Below are 20,308 nucleotides of genomic sequence, written 5' to 3'. Positions count from 1 at the left end.
TGGGAACGGGGCTGTGTGTGTCCACATAGCAGTGTGAGTATCCAAATAAAGGCTCTGCTCTCCTGCTTGTGCCCATGTTTGACCACTAGCAGTCAGAAGCCAGAGCAGAGCTGTGCCATCTGGGCTGGCAGCAGGATGGGAACGTGCCCAAATGCAGAAATTCACAGAATATCTGTGCTTTTAACTGAGAAGGTAAACACCAATGAAATACTCTATGGGAATTGGCAATTTTCCTTGCCTGAAACCCTCTCCTCCACCCTGCTATCAAATCAGCTTGCTATCAAAACATTTCAATCTACCATGCAAAATAAAGCTCTGAAAAGATTTAATTTCTAGTCAGTCACAGCAACCATTACTCTTTTGACTTGCAGTGAAGAAGCCAATCCTTTCAAAGTGAAAAAATGGAAATACTCCAGCCAGTTCTGCCTTCCTTCATCCCAGGCAGAAACAAGTTGATTTACTTTTATCCTCTCTGAAAGAGTTTTTCCCCAAACTGATGTCTTCTTGCAGGAAGATGCTCAATTACTTGTGAAAATAAAGCAATTTCTATATGATCTCGGGCACAGGCTTCTGTTGTGTCCTATGTAAGGCTATTTCTTTTGAAATATTGACCCACTTGTGAAGTAGTTCAAAAAATAGGAAGGCTCAATGGGGATGGGAAGTTAGGAGGGAAGAGAGAGTGATTCCAGAGCTTAGGAACCCCAGCAGCTCAGTGGTCTCAAATCATTAACCAAGTGTGGTTTGCAGGCATTAATGAATAACCTATTTGGATTGATTTGCATTTTCTTCACTAATTACAGCTATTTTATAAGGTCTGTGAGGGGTGGTGAGGATGCTACCCCTGAAGCACATTTTTCTCAGGACATGGGTTAATTTTGTTGATGTTCCCAGTGAGGGAAGATGCAGTGACCTCAGGTGGACTTTATTTGCCCTTCAAGAGATGCACAGGTGGGCCCAGAGAGCAGGAGACTGGCATGCTGGCACCATTAGAAATCCAAACTCATATATGAAATCAACATTCTGACAAAATTCCACCTTGTGGAAGCTCTTGATAGGTTTTGTTGTGTTTTGCCCTTTGGGGGAAAAATTAATTTTCACAGAGTCTGAAGATTTCAGAGGATGCTGTTGATGTTTTCAGTTCATCTTCAGCTACAGTCTTGCAGTGGGACCCTTCTGTCATCCAGGTGTCTCCAAGATCATCAGGAATGTGCTGCAGGGTGGAAGAGGACCTGCTTCAGATCTTCATTTTCTGCCCACTGAGTGGGTCTTGTGAGAAATGTGGCTTTGTCACAAGGACACAATCACCAATTTATTTGCCACTGCTGGCTCTTGGTTTTGTAATGCCTGTCAGGGGGACCACATTTGGAGGCCATTGCGAAACTCCCTCAGCCTGCTTTCAATCAAACCCCGCATTTCTAGTTAGGGGCTATGAACTTTATTGCCTTTCTTCATTCCCAAACTGCTCTGCCCTGTCTCTCCCATCTCTACTTGGGCAGCATCCCCTCCCAGTTCCATTTTTTCGAGAATTTGAGGCTTTGGTTTCAATGGTATAAATTAATCCTTTTTCTGTTTTTCCTCTCTTGGCAGAAGTTAAAGTTCCACTTGCCAAGACATCGAGAAGTCCGAGACACACACCAGCGATGCAACTGCCCGGCAGGTAGGGATCTGGGACAGCTGGCACTGTGCAAAGTGACCAAAACTTTCCTGCTTTTGCATCTCATTGAAGGATTTTTTAATGCTGTCTCCTGTGTGAATGCAAAGTTACATATACTTGCATAACAGTTTGCTCAAATACAGGAAATTGATGTGGAGGTGTGGGCAACAAGTCTGGTGCCAACATCTGACAGGAACAACAGGAAAAGGGGTAGAGGTCCAGATGGATGTCCAAAAGAGAAGGACACATCTGGACGGCCACTGTTCTCACTGATTTTAGATAGCAGTTTTGAATTGGGCAGAGAGGCTCTTGGGGAGTGCATCTTTCTTGCCTGATTTTGGAAGGTGTGGGACATGCAGGCTAGATCCAGCACCAAAGCTGAATTTTGGTGAGCCAAAATGCCTCTAGGGTGAGAAGATTTGAATTCCTTGGTGTTCTACAACTATCCGAGGCATGTTGCAGGATTAACAGCTTTGTGCCAGAAGCAGCCATTTATGAGGGGCTTGAATGAAGTGGTCACTTGAGGTCCCACTCATATAGCATACAGAAATATTATGGGATTGCCTAATTGCATGATGGTTTTAATCATGTTAATATCAAAAGGCTCTTTGAGACACATCTTCTGAAGTGGTTTCAATACAATAAGTGACAAATTGCTATGGAAAAAACGTTTGTGAATGGCATTTCATTCCATGAGTATGAATCATTCAGCCTTCCTCATTGTCTTTTGATGCATTTGACTAGAAAAAAACAGAGAAGTGCCAGCTACCACTCACATCCAAAGCTGAAGTTCTGGGAGAATTTGAATCTGTATGTGCAAACTGGGTGACTGAAACTCGTTTTGCCAAGAAGGCGGCAGGGAAGGTTACGTCTGGACGAGCACATGAAAGTAGCATTTCCATTTTCAGTTGTTTCCCCTTTGGCTCTCCTTCGTGTCCAGTGTGACAGTATCTGGCAGTGTGCTTAACAAAGGGTATTTAAATGTGGCCAACGGTTGGGATAAGGGTGGATAAAATTACAAAGGAGTTGTTTTGCTGTAGGTAAGGTCTCAAAAATCATTGTATTTAGGCTTGTACAGACACAGTCACTTGCCAGAGTAAAATGAATTTGCAGCACAGCAGGCGGTAAAAGCAAAAGTTAAAGCTCTTCAGGTTTGTGGTGGAAAAAAACTAAAATCCAGGATCCAGAACTGTAGAACATTGGAAAAAGCTTTGATTTGAGTAGTCCAGATCAGGACTGTTGGACTTTCTTTTTAGTCCCAGAAATAAACAACAGGAGCAGTTTTGGTTTAAATTTAAAAGATGGTACAAATAAAATGTTTTCTAAGTATTGTTTCTCGAAAGAACAGATCAAAACTGAGTTAGACTGATTTTAAATACCAACATTTTCCCTTCAATGGGAACACAAATCACAGCCCTCCTGCATTTTTAAGTTCTTGCCTGGGCTTGACAAATAAATGCCATAAAACCACAGGAGTGAATGTCCTCCTGGTGTTTCTGAGCCAGCTTGAAGAAGGAAACTTTGAACTTGAGTGCAGAGCAGAGAAAAAAGATATTAGTTCCTTTCTGAGGCCATCTGAATGTCACTCCTACACCATTTGTGTGTTACATGAAATGCCCAGGTATTTCAGCATTCAGAGATCATAACACTTGGTTACAGATACCCACACCCCTTGGGAAGCTTTGGCAGCAATCTCTGCTGGATTTCTCATAAATCTTAGGTGCCCATTCATTCCATTAAGCTCATAGTATTGCCGAGTAACAGCTTTGATTTAGGAGGACAATAATAATAATAATAATAATAATAATAATAATAATAATAATAATAATAAATGTCTCCTAAGGATTGAGGCTTCCTTTTTACCTGTCCAACTTGCTTGTCTTTGTCAAATATTCTATGGATACAGAAGCTGTATATAAAATTCTCCCCCACCCATCAGCTAATCTGTTGAGGGAAATGAAACCATGGTGTGAAGCTGATGTTGAGGCAGGTGAGGTTTTGATTGCCTTGGAGCAGTGCAGAAACAAAGGCACCTTCAGCCAGCTGTTGTCTCCTCTCAGGCCCTTTGCTCCAGGGTGTTTCCCTTTGGTCTCCAGGCTGGTGCAATGCAGGCCACCTGACCACGCTTCAGCGTGGTCTCTCTTCCAGCACAAGGCCTTGGGAGTCCTTTTCCTCCATGCATTTTTCCCCTGGTGTTTAAAACGCCCCAAGGACCAGACAAGATGACTTTTGCGGGAGACCAAGGTATTCAGAAGCATCAGGATGTCGCAAGACTTGGCGCATGCCCGTGGTGCTCACTGCCTATAAACACACCATGCTCCTCAGCAAAATAAATGTTTATCAGAAGTGACATTTGAGTTCCATATCCCTGGCTGGGAGTCAGGTCCCTGCATGGCACAGAAGGGGAAAAGGAAGGCAAGTTCATTTGCTGACCCGTTCGGTGCGGATGTGGAGGTCCAGGGCGGTGTCACCCATTGCCATGGAAGAGCTTCTGAACAGATGGGATTGTGAATAGACATGGTTTGGGAAAGCTGGGAATAGGAGAAAAAGAAGATTGTGAAGTGTGTGACTGTGCTGTGGCTATCTGAGAGCGTGTGATAAGGATTCTAGAAATAACATGGTCAGGAAAACAGCACAGCTGGATTTACAGCAAATGATAAGGAAATACAAGCTTCATTTGACTGGGGAGCAGCTACTTCAGATCTCTTGGGCTGGGTGTGACTGCCTGCGAGATGTTGCTCCTTGGCATTGTGTTTTTTGAGTTTGGAGGTCACAGTGGGCTTCTCCAGCAGTGTCTTGGTGGGGAGGACACGGCCCTCAAGTTTAACATAACCCATCTGGGTAATCAATGACTTTGTTCCCTTCAATAGATAACCTCTGTCATTCATTCTGTCCCCACTTACTGCTAGACAGATCTGGGACAACTTTGTACAGTTGGAGAAGAGAAACCTCCATGGCAGCAATGACTGCACTCAGCTGTTCTCCAGCCCCAGACCCTGAGCTGGGGCTGGGGCCAAGTGTGGGCAGGGAGCTCACACTTGTTTTGCTCTGAGGTTGTTGAATGCATGGATGTGACTTGGGGAATTTTTGTGGGACTGAGCAGATGCTTTTCCATATGGTGTGTGGATGTGGTCAGGAGCTACCTGAGGCTGGAGGATCCTCTTACAGCCAACTGACCTCCCTTAATTTCCTCTATGTAGTAAAAAAATGCTGCAAGGGGAAAGCATTTTGTTTCAGGTTGACAGGGCAAAAAACCTAAGCTTTCCTGGTCTAATCCTGATCCAGTTGCAGATCCAGACTGTGTCTGCCTGGGCAGCCTCAAGCAGCCAGGGATTACACCACAATCCCTTCCCACAGCTTTCCTGGCAGAGGTGGGCGCTTGTGTATTTTGTATATTGTGACTCTCTTTATTAGGCCTTTCCCATCTTCCTCTCCTCAGCTCTGATTTTCACAGTCCCCACGTGGCTGTTTTTCACTGTGCTGGCTCTCTGCTCTGGTCTTCAATATCCCTTTAAAAAAAACAAAAGAGCAAAAGAGGCTGGCTGCTTTCCCTCTGCCTCCACAGTGCTTGTTTTGGTCCGGTTTCTCCTTGGTCAGGTTGGGAGCCTGCGGTGCCGGAGGCGGTGAGCCATGCAAGCAGGGAAGCAGCTCAGAGGGATGCTGAATGGCTTTTCCATCCCTCCCTGTGGCAGCACTCGGGGGCAGAGGCGGGACCTGGGCTGCACAGCCCTGCCACAAACCAGTGTACCTTCTGTTGTTACAGGGGCTTGGGGGATGCTGTGGGGCAGCTGCAAGAATTTTGGCAGCGGCCAGGAGCTGAGCTTTTCTCCGGAATGTCTTTGAGGCTTTGCAAAGGAATGTCCCCTGGGCCTTTCTTCTCATACAAAATTTCACCCACGTTTCCTATCTGCCCCACCGTGGGGCACAGAGAAGGCTGCTTGGCCGCTCTTCAGCTGCAGCTGACTTTGCAGAAATACCAGCAGCAGATACTGCAACTCAGAATTCCCCAAGAAGGGGAACAAGCTTCCCTACTGTTCCCCTTCCTGCAGGGAAGCTTGCAGGAGCCAAGGTGCAGCCATGGCCCCAGTTACACCCAGGGGATGTGTGCCGCTTGGTGCACACGCTCAGTCCAGCCATTCTGCTTTCCTTCTTGGCTACACCCATTCTCTGCTGTCCAGACCCCTCAACATACTGGCAGCTGCTGGATGAGGCCAGCAAGAAACAGTGTAGGGCTGCAGTGTCACCCAGCATGTGACACCCACAGCCAGCGGGGCCAGCGGATGGGAAGTGCATTTCCCACACCCCAACCTGTGCCTGTCCCCACAGAGAGGTGCAGATGAAGGAAAAAATGCTGGGAAAGGCAGCAGATGAGGGGCTGGTGGGGATGGCTGGAGCAGGGGGAGACTCCTGGGCAGTGTGGGCTGAGCCTTGGCCCTGCAGCAGACAGGCAGGATGTTCTATCCAAGTGGATGCATCCGTTTCTAACTTGGGATTTGTGTCTTCTCCCCAGACATCTCTGTGGAGATGAGCCAAAAAGGGGGACAGTGCCCAAGTCCTGCCTTCTCCCCACATCCCTGCTGGGGTGCTCCATCCCTTGCCAGGTTGTTTTCATGGCTTTTGTATTTTCTCACTGTCATGTTTAATGTGATCCCTTTTCAGCTTGCTGGGGCTGCTTGGACAGATCACAGAATCACAGAGAGGTTTGGGGTGAAAGGGACCTTAAAAGATTATCTAGTTCCTCTCCTCTGCCACAGACAGGGACACCTTCAGTTTGCTCTAAGACCTGTCCAATCTGCCTAGAATGCTTCCAGGGATGGGGCAGCCCCAGCTTCTCTGGGCAACCTGTGCCAGTGTCTTAATGCTGCGCCAGGGCTCCCGTGAGATTAAAAACATGAACACACTGGTGGTGAGCCCTGAGAGGTGAAGGAGTGTTTGGGATCCCTGGTGTGGGGTGAGGGTGTGGAAAGGTCAACTCCAGCTATTTAAACGCCAGCAGCCCCAAGGCGTGTCAGTGGCCCTGGCTCAGAGCCACGAGGAGGATGAGGTGGGAGGGTGCAATGGAACACCCTTGGCCCCGTGGCCTTGCTGTCAGGAGGTGCATTGAACTGGCTGAAACGCTCTGGTTTTGTATTTCACCCCTTTTGAGGACAATAAGGCAGCGTGGCTCTCTGTGCTGACTGTGCAGAAGGTGTTTTCCGCTTTGGAAGTGCCTCAGCGCAGCTTTTTGACAAGCGCTGAGAAAGAAATTGGAAAAGAGGACTTGTGTCTCAAGCAGCTGCTCCTTGCCAAAAGCTTTGGGCTCTCTGAATTGTGTTTTCCCTTGGAAGGACTAAGCTCTCGTGGCAGGGCTGAGCAGAGAGCTGGGATGTGGAGGGAGCAGTGCCTGGGCTGCTGTGATGGGCATCCAGCAGCACATTGCCATGTCAGAAAATGGGGTTCTCTGCCACACCACCCGCTAGCACATCTGGAAGAGAAATTGCAGTATAATCATTGCTTAAATACTACCCTCCTTTTTTTCCATGGGAATTCTATTATTCCTTGAAATTTAAATATATTCCCCCATCCACATTTTTGGGCCCTCCAGAGTATATACACACTTCAGCCTGGAAAGTTGCTCATGCGCCCTGGGCTGCTGGCTGTATTTTGGGTTGGGGTTTGTTTGGTTTAGACATACTGTTGTTCCATTTGTTTTGAAGATGCAAACCACACAATGAATTCCATGGATTCTGTGAGCAGTCGTGAATAAATGGGGATGAACAATTCAGGAAAAAAACCAAACAAATAGTTTGTTTGGTCACTTAACTATCTTTCTCTGAACATGCAGGCTGCTGTGCTCTTAACTGGAGCGGCTTGAGAAGTCAACCCAACCTTGGCGTTTGTCACCTGTCTGTTGCCACATCCATGGCTGAGGGACAGGAAGAGGGAGAAAGGATGTTCCTTAAACCTCTAAGCATCAACTCATCCGGCTTAGTCTGCTTTCGGATTTAAACTGGCTTTATTAATGAGTATTTAATTGATTTTAATTAAGCTGCAGTTGTTGCTTGAGTGCAGACTAGGAGGGCTTGTGTAAGCCATTAATACATTTGTGAGCGTGGCCTGTGCTTCAAAATGGTTGGAGGGCTCAAGCATCCCTGTGGTGCTACCATGCAATAGAGTTAGCATGGCAAACACCTTGGCCTTTCCCTCTTTATCCAAAATATGCTTAGAAACAGCCAAAGCCTTGAAAAGGGAAGGTGCCCTGGACCAGTGGTGCTCTGAAAGAGGGTGGCCCGTTTGTTTACAACCATCTGTTTGTTCAGATAATTCCCCCTTGCCATGTTCAGGCCTGCGTCCTGTACATCCCAGGGCTCCCCTCTCTGTCTTTCGTATGTCTTATTTTAAACTTTTTATTTTTGGTTTATTTAAAATTTTGAACTGGATGGAAGGTGAGAGGAATTTCCTCCAAAGACATGGAGTTGCTGTGGAGGCTGAGATCTGCTCAAAGGTGCAAAGAGGTGAACATTTATATTCAGGTGTGCTTTAGTCCTGGTGACGCAAGCATTAACTTTAACGGTGCTTGTACATTGTGGCCCAAGTGTTGTATCCTAGCCCTTGGTTGTTTGAGACGGTTCCCCATGCAAAACCAGGGATAAACCAACCTATCTCTCAGGCAAAGGTATGGTGCAGAGAGAGACACGGGGAAGAGATTTTGGAGCAGATGCCTGCCATGAAGTGCTCCGGCCAAAGCACAGATTGGGGCAGGAGAAAAGCGTTGTGGCTGTGCTGATTTTGATCAGGCAGTGATCTCGATGTGACCTTCACTGTCCACGTCCCAGTAACAATCCAGCGGCACACGGCACCCCACGTGCAGGCTGGGGCCCGGCAGGCCTGCGGGGCACCGTGGTGCGTGTTGAGGGAGCTTCTGCATGTTTGACGGCTTTGCGTACAGATGTTCGGTGGGAGCGTTTACACCATCGCGTGCCTGCGCTTACAATGTACATGGTACATATGGGCATAAATCAGCGCCTTGACAAAGCAAGGCAAACCCATCCCAGCTGGCTGAGCGAGCCCGGAGAGCACACTGCGCTGCTACTGTGTGCGACGGCTCTGAGCGAGCATGGAGCGTGCTGCCGGGGCCGAGGGTGTTCCCCAGGCCCGGGCTGAGCGCACATGGCCGGCCTGGTTTGCGTCAGCCGTGACGCACGTCCGGGCCCCGCGCCGTGGGCCTCGCGTGTGCTGCCCACGCTGGCAGCTCTGCGGCGGCCGAGGAATGAGGGTGAGGCTCCACGGCGGGGCACGAGCGAAGCGTGGGCGCCCGCCAGCCGCCGAGCAGCGCTGGAAATACCCGGCCTGGGCCCAGGGACGTGCTGCAGGCGCCAGGCGGCTCCGGCCGAAGCTCCTTGCCAGGGGACTTCGCTGCGGTGCCGATGGTAGGTGCTGCCACGAGGCCCACAAAAAGCGAGCTGCCGGCCTGGCCGGTGGCAGGACGGCTCGGTTTGGTGTGCCTGTGGGATGCAGAGGCCCGTGAGGAGCCGTCCTCTCCAAGGTTTCTGCTTTCAGTGTGGTGATACCCGATTCCCTGTTGGCTTTTCCGGGCATCTGCCCACACCTTTGCCCTATGGGGACCAAGGACCGGGCTGATCCGCCGTGCCCGAGGGTGTCCCAGGACGCAGATCAACAGGAAGAGGGGAGGGGCGGCTTTCCTTCCCCCGGATCGCCTTTCAGCCGCTGTGCCAGGCTGGGGCCGCAGGTACGCTGATGGAACAGGGGCAGAGTCAGCCTTTAAAAGGCAGAGGTTGCATCATGCGGGGCTGGGCGGGCCTTGGGAGGCAGAAACCTCATCTGTTAAACATATACCGCCCCCCCTCCGCCGGGGAACATTCAATCCTCTCTTTGATGGACGTCCAAGAAAATACTTCTTCCACATCCTAAACTTGTTAGCACCAGTTAATCATCTTAACCTTCTTCCCCTCCGAACGCACACTCCAATGAGTTTCCCATCGCTGGCAGCTGTTAAAGACGCAGCGACGCTTTTTGCGCTGGCATTCGCAGGCGAGCGCACGGCCATTAATTATTAATTATTAAACCTCCCGGGTGGGACAGCAGCAGCCCACTCCTTGGGCTGAAGTCCCTTCCAAGTGACTGTCCAATGAGTCAATTTGAGGGTGGATGCACTTGATGCAGCTCTCCCCTTCCAGGAGCTGTACCAGGTCTGTGTCCCTCTGTGCACGGCCTCTTTGACGTTACGAGTGCGTTGTGGAGCAGAAGCCCTGGAAAATATTTCTTTGCATTCGAGTGATGCTCCAGCATCCCAGATGAACACTACAGAATGCCAGCAGTGTGACAGTCAGAGGGGTTGGAGAGATGTGCTCACGTGTGGGGTCTGTGCCGTGCACCTGGTGAGAGGAGTGGGCTGTGTCATGACACCTGGTAGCTGGGCATGTGCCCTTTATTGCATCTGGCTGTTTCTCCCCTTTCCAGTCTGGAAACCCCCTTGTTGCCAACTGTGTGTCTTTGGTTTTCCCCTCAAAACAAGGTTGTGTTTCAGATAGAGGAAAGGTGACAGCCTGATGCATCCATGCCCTCTGCAGTGCCCGGGGCTCTGCTGGGGCAGTGCTGTGCCCTTCCATGGTGTCTACCTCTTGCACATAAGGGATTGGGTGGCAGCCTGCTTGCACGGGCTGCCTGGACCAATTCAACCCCTCTCTCCCCAAACCGGTGCTGAGATGATTCCTGTTCTGCTTGCCCATCCTGCTCTAGCTGGCTGCTGAGGCTCAGTGTCTGTTTCTTCCTCCTGCAGTGTCTTGGGTGAGCAGCATTGCAGCCGGGCTGTGCAAGCAGGCAGTAATTAAATCAGTGTATTCCCCGGGGGAGCAGCTGATTAACAGCACATGGGGGGCTGAGGCTCACACGGGCAGTATCAATCCGTCGCTTGCCTCGCTCCTCTCCCTTAGGATGTCTGGTTTTTTTTTTCTTTCTGCTTTTCTTTTTTTCCTTTCTTTCAAAGAGAAAATGAAGATTATATCAGCTGAACTGGAATCTGAACTGACAGAGCTTTGTGCTCTGAGGGACTTGTTTATTATGATTTGGTGTTGCTCCGGGCAGCGTGTCCGCCTCGCTGGGGACCACCCAGCTGTCCCGTCCACGCCAGGCTACCCTTGCTGGGCAGCTCAGGAGCAGCAGGTAGAGGACCTCTGGGGAGGGCTCTTCCAGAGGCTGAACCTGGTGCTGGAATGTGGCACTGGGTGGATGCAGCCAGATCCTGGTGGCTGCTCTTTTCTTGTCCTTCTCCTCTGTCATCTGCTGCTGCTGTCCCAGGGAGGAGATGTTGCTGGAGGCAACAGCAGCTGCTGGGAGTTGTGTGTTGGCCTCGTCCCTAACGGAGCTGAAGAACACAATGGGCTAGGATGTTTTTTAATCCTTTTTTTGTTTAGGTTTTAAATGTTAGCTCCTTATTAGAGCAATTTTGGCAGCAAAGAGGCAGTAGTTATGTCTCCCAAAATAATGGCAGTCCTTGCCTACAGATTAACTTCCCGTTAGACCCTAAGATATACAATTGCCACACACATGGCAGAGGGGCTGGAACCCCAAAAGCACCCACAGAGCTTACAGGTCTGTGGCACTGCCCTGGCCACAGTGAGGGAGCCACATGTCAGCCCTCTGCTCAATAGGGAGCAGTGTACCTGCCTCTGACCCCTCTGAAACCCAGGGACAAGGGTGTTATTGTGAGGCTCCCCGTGCAATGTGGTTTCATCTGGGTTTAAAAGCAGAAGGAGAGGAGAGGGGAAAATAAGTGTGTGTTTTTCTGAAAGGTGTAGCCTTGTGTTTATTGGTTTGCCCCCAGTTCATGTGTGTGGTGATCTCTTGCTTATGGATGACCTGAGTGCTGATAGAAAATGCTTATTTTCTGGGGAAGCAGGTGGAGATGGGGGTTGTCAGGTGTGGTTGTGAATATTTCTGTCTCTGAATTCTAAAGCCATCCTGGATAGACCTTATGTATCTTATTAGGCAGGGTCCTGCAGTTTATTGGGACAGTGGCTCTCAGGGAAGGGAAGGGAAGCTACAAAAATGTGACTTTGGCTGGAGGGCTGGCGTGGGGCATGTGCCTCGTGGTTTGGCATGCATTCAGCCATTCCCCCCTCCTCCACATGGGTTTTTCTAGGGGCCTTTCCCATGCAGCAGGCTGTTGCAGACCTTGGTTCTCATTCCTCCTCTTTGCTCTCTTCTTTTCTAGAACGGTGAGGGTTTCCTGTTTTGATAGAGTTTGCCTCTTTAGCAGTGGCTGAGGAGCCTCAACCTTTTTTTTTTACCAGGTGTACCACACGGCCCATGTACTTTGGAGAACCTTCTCTCTGAATGTATTGCCCTTTTGCCCTGGTGCCCTCAGGGCCTTTCCTTTTGTCTGGCAGGAAGAGCTTCGGAGTAACTGATGTCTAAACTTGCTTGGTTCTCCTCCAAGTAATTTTTTCTCTGCTCTGGGGAGAAGGGAAAGTATCTCTTGTCCATTTTCTTAGTACTCTCTTTTCTTTTTGAGATTATAGTGGGATCTCTCACTACCTTAAAAAATAACCACCTGTATGCCTAAATAAGAAAACATCTTGCCCTCTCAAACAAGATGGAGGTCCTGACAGAATTCAGCAGACTTACTGACTCAAATTTGCCATGTTGGGAAGATGGGAGCACACAGGTGCCTTCCAGCCCGTGCTCAGTGGGAGGCAGCGGTTGGTTGGGGTTCCTTCTTTGCCTTTCTGCTTGGATGGCTCTCTCCACAGTGTGTGCTGTGCATCTGCTGCTGGCACTGGAGGCAGCAGGGGAGGGATGTGCACGCACAGTTCATTCTAGGTAAGGCAAGCCCGAGTCCATTATCCCTGTAAGCCAGTGCAGGTTGTCTCCATATGTGCGTGCTGCCCCAGCCCGGCTCCTGCTGGGCATGGCGTAGCCAAGCCAACCTCTCCAGCTTGAGATGTGCTAAAAAGCACCAGCTAGAGTTGGCTGAATGAGCACTCTCCTCTTCTGCTCCATAAAGCACGCTGAACAAACCCACTTAGGCTCGTAAACCCCATCGCATTTTTTCTTTTGAAAGGACTAGCATCAGCCCCACTCTCCTCCACATGCTCTGTTTGGAAACAAGGCGACGCATCAGGAAGAGCCTGAAGGAAGAATTTATGGTGTCTCTAATTAGTCAGTTTGTTCCATCCTTGAAGAAGAGGATAACGAGCGACAGGGATGCATTGCTGGCCTCTGGAGGAAGAGCACTGTGGCTAGGCTCATGTCCAACTGCTGATAGGGCAATTAGTGGTAACTGGGAGCTATCAATCATCCGGGGTGGAAAAATGTCTGGTCTAAAGGAAAGACCCTCCCAAACATTTTCATAACTCAGAAGGGTGTGAGACAGGGTCTGGAAGGGAGTACTGGCAGTCCGTGAGGTATTTGAGGAAGGAGTCTATTAAAAGATAAATTGAACACAATGGTCTTTTGTTCGTCCCTGGGTAGGTGACAGAATTTGCTGTTATAAAAGTTGCAAAGTATTTTGGAAGGAGGAAGGAAGAAGAAAAGAGTTAGCAGATGGAAAAGAGAGAAGAATAACAAAAATTAAGGGGGAGAAAAAAAGTAACACTGCGCTAGTTATTAAAATCAGCTGCTAATTGCAAAAATTATATAGGATTAAAATGAATTATGCAATTTGTCAAATGAATAAAGTGTGCAGTTTGCATTTGAAGTGCACGAGCAGGGAATTTATTCAAATAATTATTAGCTGTAGTAAGGTCCAACTTTCTACTTTTCCCAGACAACCACATTATGAGAGAGATTGTAATTTTCAGCAGGAAGTAAAAATGCCATGGATTTTGGTTTTTGCTTTGCCCAGCCATGATTTACTTTGGCCATTTTTTCCTTGTGGTTCCTTCCTAATTCTGCAACTCTCAGAGGAATAGGGCTTGTGCAGGGCCTGGCTGAGTGCTGAAGAAGTCAGCTCCTCAGTGCAGAAACAAGAGTCTCCTCTGGAACAACCAGCTGTGACTTTCAAACTGGATTGGATCTCTCCAGAGCTCTCAGATGCCACCTTCTTATTCCTGGCATGGATGTGTTGGGGATGTAGGGTGGGAGTTCCAGAGAGATTATCAAACGTCTGGCAAAGGATAGAATTTGTTAGAGTTGTACCTTATTGAATTGGCATGTGCATCTTCAGACTAAGAGTTGGGAGGTGCTTCTGTGCTCAGGTGTTTAAGGTGGATTTCAAAAACACCAGAAGAAGCTGGGGAATTGGTGGGGTAGTGCCCCTGGAGAGCAGGAACTGGGGAAGAAGCTGAGAAAACTCAGCAGCCTGACAGAGAAACTGTTGAAGTTGTCCCGGTGCAAAGGAGCCACAGGAAGAGATCAGCTAAAGAAAATCAGGAAGTCCTCGGCAAGGTGAAATTCAAGATAGGAGGAAAGTAAAGCTGAAAGGATTTAAAATGAATGGGTGTGCAGGATGAAAATCTGAGAGCCTGGGCTGAGGTGGGACTGTCAAGGACACCAGGGAAAGGCTGAAGTGAGTGAGCAGAGACCTTCCTCCTCACTGGAACATGAATGCCAGTCACACCCCACAGTGAGGACATCAGCTTCTTAAAGAAGAGAGCCCCCGAGGGCTCATGGAGAACAAGTGACATGTCAGAACAGAAGGGCCAGGCAGAGGTGGTGACAGGGAGGAACTCATTCTCCCCCTGTGAGTAAGACCCTGTGGATAAGGTAAATAGACACCATGTCTTCTGCCTTCACCAAGTCACCTGCCATTGACTCATGCAGTGAGCTGGAGAGGCGGTTGCTGTTTGAGAATTGCATTTCAAGAGGCAAAAAAGCCACGGAGGGGGAGCAATGAGGGCAACCAGAGGTCCAGAAAACATGGCCTCTGCGGAGAGACTGGAAGAATTAGGTTTTGTTTAGTCTAAAGACAAGAGAAGACTGAGGAACAGGACTGCAGACATCAAATACATGAGGTAACCGCAAAAAGGAGAGAAATAAAAAAATCTCTTCTTTGAATTTGCTGTGCATCAGAGGTCATTGACTGACTTAAACAACAACACTGGAAATTTTGGGTAGTCTCTAAGAAAGATAATAAATATGGCCTTATGAATCAGGGCTTGGGTATTGCCTGGACTGGATCACTAGGGAAGCATGTGGTGTCGCTATCCCCAGAGGACAGCAGCAGGTTAGAGAAATATTTGCCCAAATGGGCTAGGTACAGACTTTTTATTCCTTGGTTGCTTTGAAGATGTTCCCTCCTCAGTTTCGTGTCACTCTCATTTCACAGGAATCCTTTAATCTCTGTTTGGTTTGCTCAGGGGAGGCAGAAGGGCAAGAGAAAGGGGGACAGTCAAGAGCAGCGGTTTTGGGCTGGTGGTTTGCTGGAGCCTGGGGGCTCTCTGGCAGAAGGTGCTGGAGTGCAATGAGCCTGCCACCATAAGGTTTCCATTTACCATCCAGGGGTCTGCACCACTACTGGGAAACCTTGGGGGGCCCTCCAAGTATGAAAACCCACTGGGTGAGCTGACCCCGGGAGTCCTTCCCAGCCCGGATTTCTCTGCTTTCTGTGGTGCTAAGTGCTTCAGCATGGCAGGGACAAATGTGATTGTTTGCTGCTTGGGAGGAGCTTGCTGACCCATGGATGCCTGCCCAAAAGGAGCATTGTGCTGCCCAGCGTTGGCCATCCCACCATCTCTCCCCTGGCAGTGCCAGAGGTGCTCTCTTTGTCCTGGGTGCAGCCAGCACTGTGTGTGCCATCTGCTCTTGACCCTTTCCTGCCCTTTGTTTTTGCAAGGGGGTCTCCCAAATGTTTGCCAGAATATTTTTTGCTTGTCTATTGTTGAGCACTTTAATATGCCCAACGGGCTGGCTGTGGTTGTGCCAAGGGCCCCACTTACCCTCATTAGATTCTTTTGGCTCTGGAGGCTGACTGTCTCCTGTTGTCCTTATTTTGAAACAAGCAGAGATGTTTGGAGATGCACTTGGGATCTGTGATTAAGCTCCACTATCAGACGCCCTCTTTTATTTTTGATACTAATGCTTAATCATGTTGATTTTTCTGTGAGGATTCACCTTGATGTCTACCTTGATCATAGCAGCATCCTTTGGACTTTTTTTTGGTGCCGTGCTTGTGGCATTCTGCTTGGCTTGGGCTGGTGGGGGTGATGCTGGGATGCTCAGAGTGCCTGAGCAGTGACTTTTATGCTCAACAGCTGCTGCTATTAGCTGCCGACGCCCAGTGATGTCATGGGTTTGATTTTGGGGGCCAGCTTGAATGACTGGCATGACCTGGTGCCTCGGCTTAGCGTTGGTCAGATTTTTTGGCAGTGAAATCCCGATGGTCCTTTCACTGTCCAGCATTTCTGCAATCCTCTGAAGATCCTCTTGCCACTCTGCAAGGGTGTAGGCTAGAAGGGAATGTTTTAGGGATGGAGGGGCCTGGCCTTTTGCAAGGGCCTTCTGCTCTCTGGAGTGAGTTATCCACGCAGATTGTCTGCCACTGCTGACAAAACCTGAAGCAAAATTACTGGAGGTTGTTCTTTGGGTAGTCAGTGTTTAAAATTTTTCTTATTATTTTCAAGACTTTTTTGTCTTTATTTCTACCTACAGGTAATAATAATGAATTATAGCAAGGCACATGGCATTTTTTGCCTTTTCATTTGAAGTTCTGAGTTAATGTTCCCTCTGCTTCCACTTGTATCACTTGTCCCCTGATGGAGGTAGGGAAGAATAGAAGAATATGAGTACTGTGGATCTGTTGTGAGAAAACTGCAGCATGGTCTGTGTTTAAAATAGGCCAAACCCATTGTTTGTGCTCCATGCACCCAGCTGGGGTGTGCCTGCTCTGAAATGGGGTCAGTCTGCACTGAATGCCCATGGAGCCATGAAATGAGGGGCTCCATGCCACCCTGGGCAGGGTCACGCTCAGGCTGCTGGCATTTCAATCAGCATTTCATAACTAATTGCCTGGCCACAGCTATCTTGTTATCAATTAACATAGCCCCGAATGTCAGGAAGTAACTGTATCTCCCTAACTCCCTAAGGCTGGCTTCTGGGTCTGTGAAATGGCTGGATTTCCTCACAGGGATGGATTACATGTTTACATCTTTGCTGCTGCCAGAGTGTGTAGTGAGGACGACCCAAGTAACCAGCAGTAATGACTTCGTGTTCCCTCTTTCTCCTCCTTGTCTCATGTATGCTATACAGGAGGGAAAAAAAAAACAAACCCTTGTATGTGAGCTCTTGGAGCAGGCTGGAAGATAGACACATTGCAGACACTGTGCTGCCTGAATCCAAGAAATTAGAGGGAAAAAATAAGCAACAGCATTTGGGAACCTTTTGAGAATGGACACTTTTCCAGACTTCAGGAAATGCCCGTAAGTGGATGGGATCATTTCAATGATCCTCTCTGTCCAGAGAGCACTGCTGTCTCAAGCTAGAGAGTATCTCTGTCATCAGCAGAAGGCTTCTCACCAAACCTGCTCCTCTACATCCAGCTTTTAACATCTGATAGTCTGGAACGTGAGGCTTTCCAGATTAGGATAAATTTGACTGGCCTACAAAATGAAGCCTCTCCTTTTCTGAGGCCAGCAGGGCTACAGCATGGAGGGTGGCATTTTATCCCTGATAGCGGCTGAGAGGAAAGGAATCATTGCAGCTCTGTTGTGATCAGTTGCTGGTTGAACAGGGGGAAGATCAAGCAAGCAGAGGGCTCTGTGGCATGGCCTTGCAGCTCACCACAGGTGTGGTGTTTCTGTGTGTGCAGTAAGGTGGACCCTACCCTTAGGTGCCTGCTGATTTGGGCTATGGAGAGGCTCATTTGGGCTATGGAAAGGCAGAGCTTCTTTAAAGGAGTTTTCTGTCTGCATAAAAACCAGAGCAGCTGAGAAGGGACAGTGCAGATGGTGCTAATTTCCAGAGGCCATGTGTCTGGAGGGACCTTGGGTACCCCTACAAGAATTCTTTGTTTTCTCAATGTTCCGTTTCAAAGGTGCTCTGGAGGTCTCCTCTTTGCAGGAGACCACTGCTTCCTCCCACTCGTCCACTCCTGACACGTTTTCCCCGTCCCCTCCTCCCTCCCCTGCTGCTCCCCCAGCCCTGCAGCTGCATAAACAGCCCTTGCAGTCCCTCGCAGCCCCCCAGTGCACGGAGAGGAGCTTCCTGAGCAGCCCGTGGTGGGCGGACGGCCGTGCTGCGGCCCGCGTGCCAGCGCCGGCGTCGCTCCTCAGAACGCACGGCGGCTGGAGGTGCTGATCACAGCTGTGGGCTCTCTGCCGTGCAAGGCTGAGGAGTTTGGTGATCTGGGAGCTCTGGGTCTGCCTGCTGGCTGGGCTGGGAGATGTTCGCAGAAGCTTTTATCTCTTCTCTGTTGACTCTTTATATGGAAAGGGCATCTGGCTCGTCTCCTGTGCAGCACCACCTCTGTCTCGCCCCAAAAGAGCCTGCTGCAAGGAGAGGAGGAGCCCCCAATAGGTGTGATTTGTACTTTGGTTGTTTGTGGAGCTCTTTGGAGTTCACCACCAAGAGCTGGCCCATGTGGGGGCAAGCAGGCCTGGTTGCACATGGTTGCCCCAAACTGGCTGGGCCTGCAAGAGATGTGTGACGCAGGCACTGCATGCAGTGGTGACTCTGTTGCAGTTCAGGTGGCTTTTGTAAAGGGTCCCATGCAGCCTGGTCAACTTGTGGGTTTGTTCCCTTGGCTTGCTGGGTTGTCAGCGTCCCTGCCTTGGCCAGAGCAGCTCTGCCAGAGCTTTGGCCCGGACTGAGCTCACTGCACTGCTGATGTTGGAGCTGTTGAGAGTAGAGGCTCAAGTATCTCCATCCTCTTTTATCCATCCACTCTTTCCTCTCATGTGCATTAATTTACTAGTTGTATTAAGGGCTGAGCCACTCGAGAACCTCTGCTCCACCTTGTCATTTATCACTGTGACAGAATACGACCAAAGCATTTTGCTGAAGCTTTATTCTGCTTCGTAAAACCCCCTATGCTTCGCAACAGCTAATCCAGCAACACCTCCTCCCTTCCTGCTGTCTTTGGGACATCTTTCCTCCTCCTCCTCCTCCTCCTCCTCCTCCTCCTCCTCCTCCTCCTCCAGCCCATGCAAGATGATGTTGCTTTTGGAAATGACTCTGTCTGAGGGCTTTGCTTTCTCCTGGGTCACACGGACGATCCCGGCATTTGAAGCCCAGTCCCTGGATGGTGTCTCCCGATTGACTTATTGCAGCCAAGGCTGTGTCCCTGCAGCTCACTGATGAGTGTTTACACAAGCCTGTGCAGTCCCCTTCACATAACCATTAATTTTATAGGGGGCACATAGCAGAGATGGGCCTCCACTGTTCCTCCTGCCTTTGATCTGTGTGGGGTGTGTGGCCCAGAGCTCCGGCATTGCTGATTTACTCTGCTCTGTGGATGCAGCTTCTGGAGCAAACAAGAGCTTGTGTTTGCTCTCAGTGCTATGGCAATGCCATTACAGGCTGTGCTGGGTGGTTGTGCTTGGGCTGGAAGGGCAGGGAAGGCTCAGGGTTTGCATGTCCTTAAGTTTTTCTTTTAATATCAGCTCAACAGTTTGGTTCATGCAATCCATGAGAGCCCCAAGTCCATGCAGACAGGTAGGTGGGTTATTAAGGGTCTGAAGTGTTGCTAATGGAAATAAAGTCCGTGTATTGGCAAGCTATAAGCATTGACCTTGTGTCAGGGCACTCAGTCTGAAACAAAATCTCTCCAAAACAGTTCTCTCACAGAACTTTATTGTGATCCAAGCCAGACTCAGAAAACTCTCTCTCTCTTTTTTTTTTTCTTTCTTTTCTCCCAGTCTGGCATAAATTAGGATTCCAGCATCAGTGTGACCTTGCCCTCCTAAATGAGCTGTCTGATCAGAAACCCTTTTATTGTTTAGGCTTGGTGTAGCAAGTAGGACAGCGACCTCAGCATCAGCACCAGTGGTAGACCATTGCCAGGCCAGCCAAATCTGGATTGCCGCTGGGCTCCTGTCCTAAATTTGATTGGAGTTGTTTTGAGTTGTGGGGTGTTGACTTTAGCTCTGTTAGCCATCATGAAGGTGGTTGTTATTCTTTGTATTTTAACCAAAAGTTACTTTATCTAGAGGTAACCTCTTCTGATCAACCACAATGAAAGTTGTGTCTAACAGTGGCATCCGACAGGGCAGTTTCAGGTCACCAGACCCGGTATGAGAGAGTCACGCTGAGCGAGAGGTTTCCAGTGTGGAAAGTGTTTGTTCATGCAAGGTCTCGGTTTCTTTAGTGGCCTTTGAGCCAGGGGCGTTTTCAGGGTGAGGGTTGTTCTGCAGGTGCTGGCGGTGACATCCGCCTGCCGTGCGAGGAGGGGGCTGCTGCTGCTGTCTGTCAGCTCGCCTGTTTTACTGCTTAGCCTCGCTTCTTGGCACTCTGTGCGAGGGAAAAACAGAGAAAACACAACGTCCATAAAGTATGGAAAATGTAGAAACCCCTGACAGTTGTATGGTGTGTCTTGCTTCTCCCACAGAGAGGAAACCACAAAATAGTGAGTCCGGGGGTTTCTTTCCACACACACAATATCTGTCAGGATTTTGAGGAATTTTCTGGGAGCTGATGAAAGAAGTGTGCTGTTTAAGCCCTGATATATATTGTACAACCATTCTGTGTGCAGTGCTCCACACTGGCAGGTTCCAAAAAAGA

The 20,308-nt window shown here is 49.2% G+C and overlaps 1 protein-coding gene across 1 annotated transcript in view; it reads left to right on the top strand.

The window, feature by feature from the left end:
• The window catches only part of COL13A1 (collagen type XIII alpha 1 chain), an 86,568-nt gene that overhangs the window by 5,869 nt on the left and 60,391 nt on the right, over window positions 1–20,308 (top strand). The window contains exon 2 of the mRNA XM_054288404.1: window positions 1,588–1,657. Coding sequence (XP_054144379.1) covers window positions 1,588–1,657 — 70 coding nt within the window. The remainder of the gene's footprint in view (window positions 1–1,587; window positions 1,658–20,308) is intronic.

The sequence above is a fragment of the Melozone crissalis genome, unplaced genomic scaffold (assembly GCF_028551555.1).
Source record: "Melozone crissalis strain CALT ecotype California unplaced genomic scaffold, PUWL_Pcris_2 ptg000062l_1, whole genome shotgun sequence".
In the NCBI taxonomy this organism is placed as follows: domain Eukaryota; kingdom Metazoa; phylum Chordata; class Aves; order Passeriformes; family Passerellidae; genus Melozone; species Melozone crissalis.
This window is presented reverse-complemented; position numbering and strand designations above follow the sequence as displayed.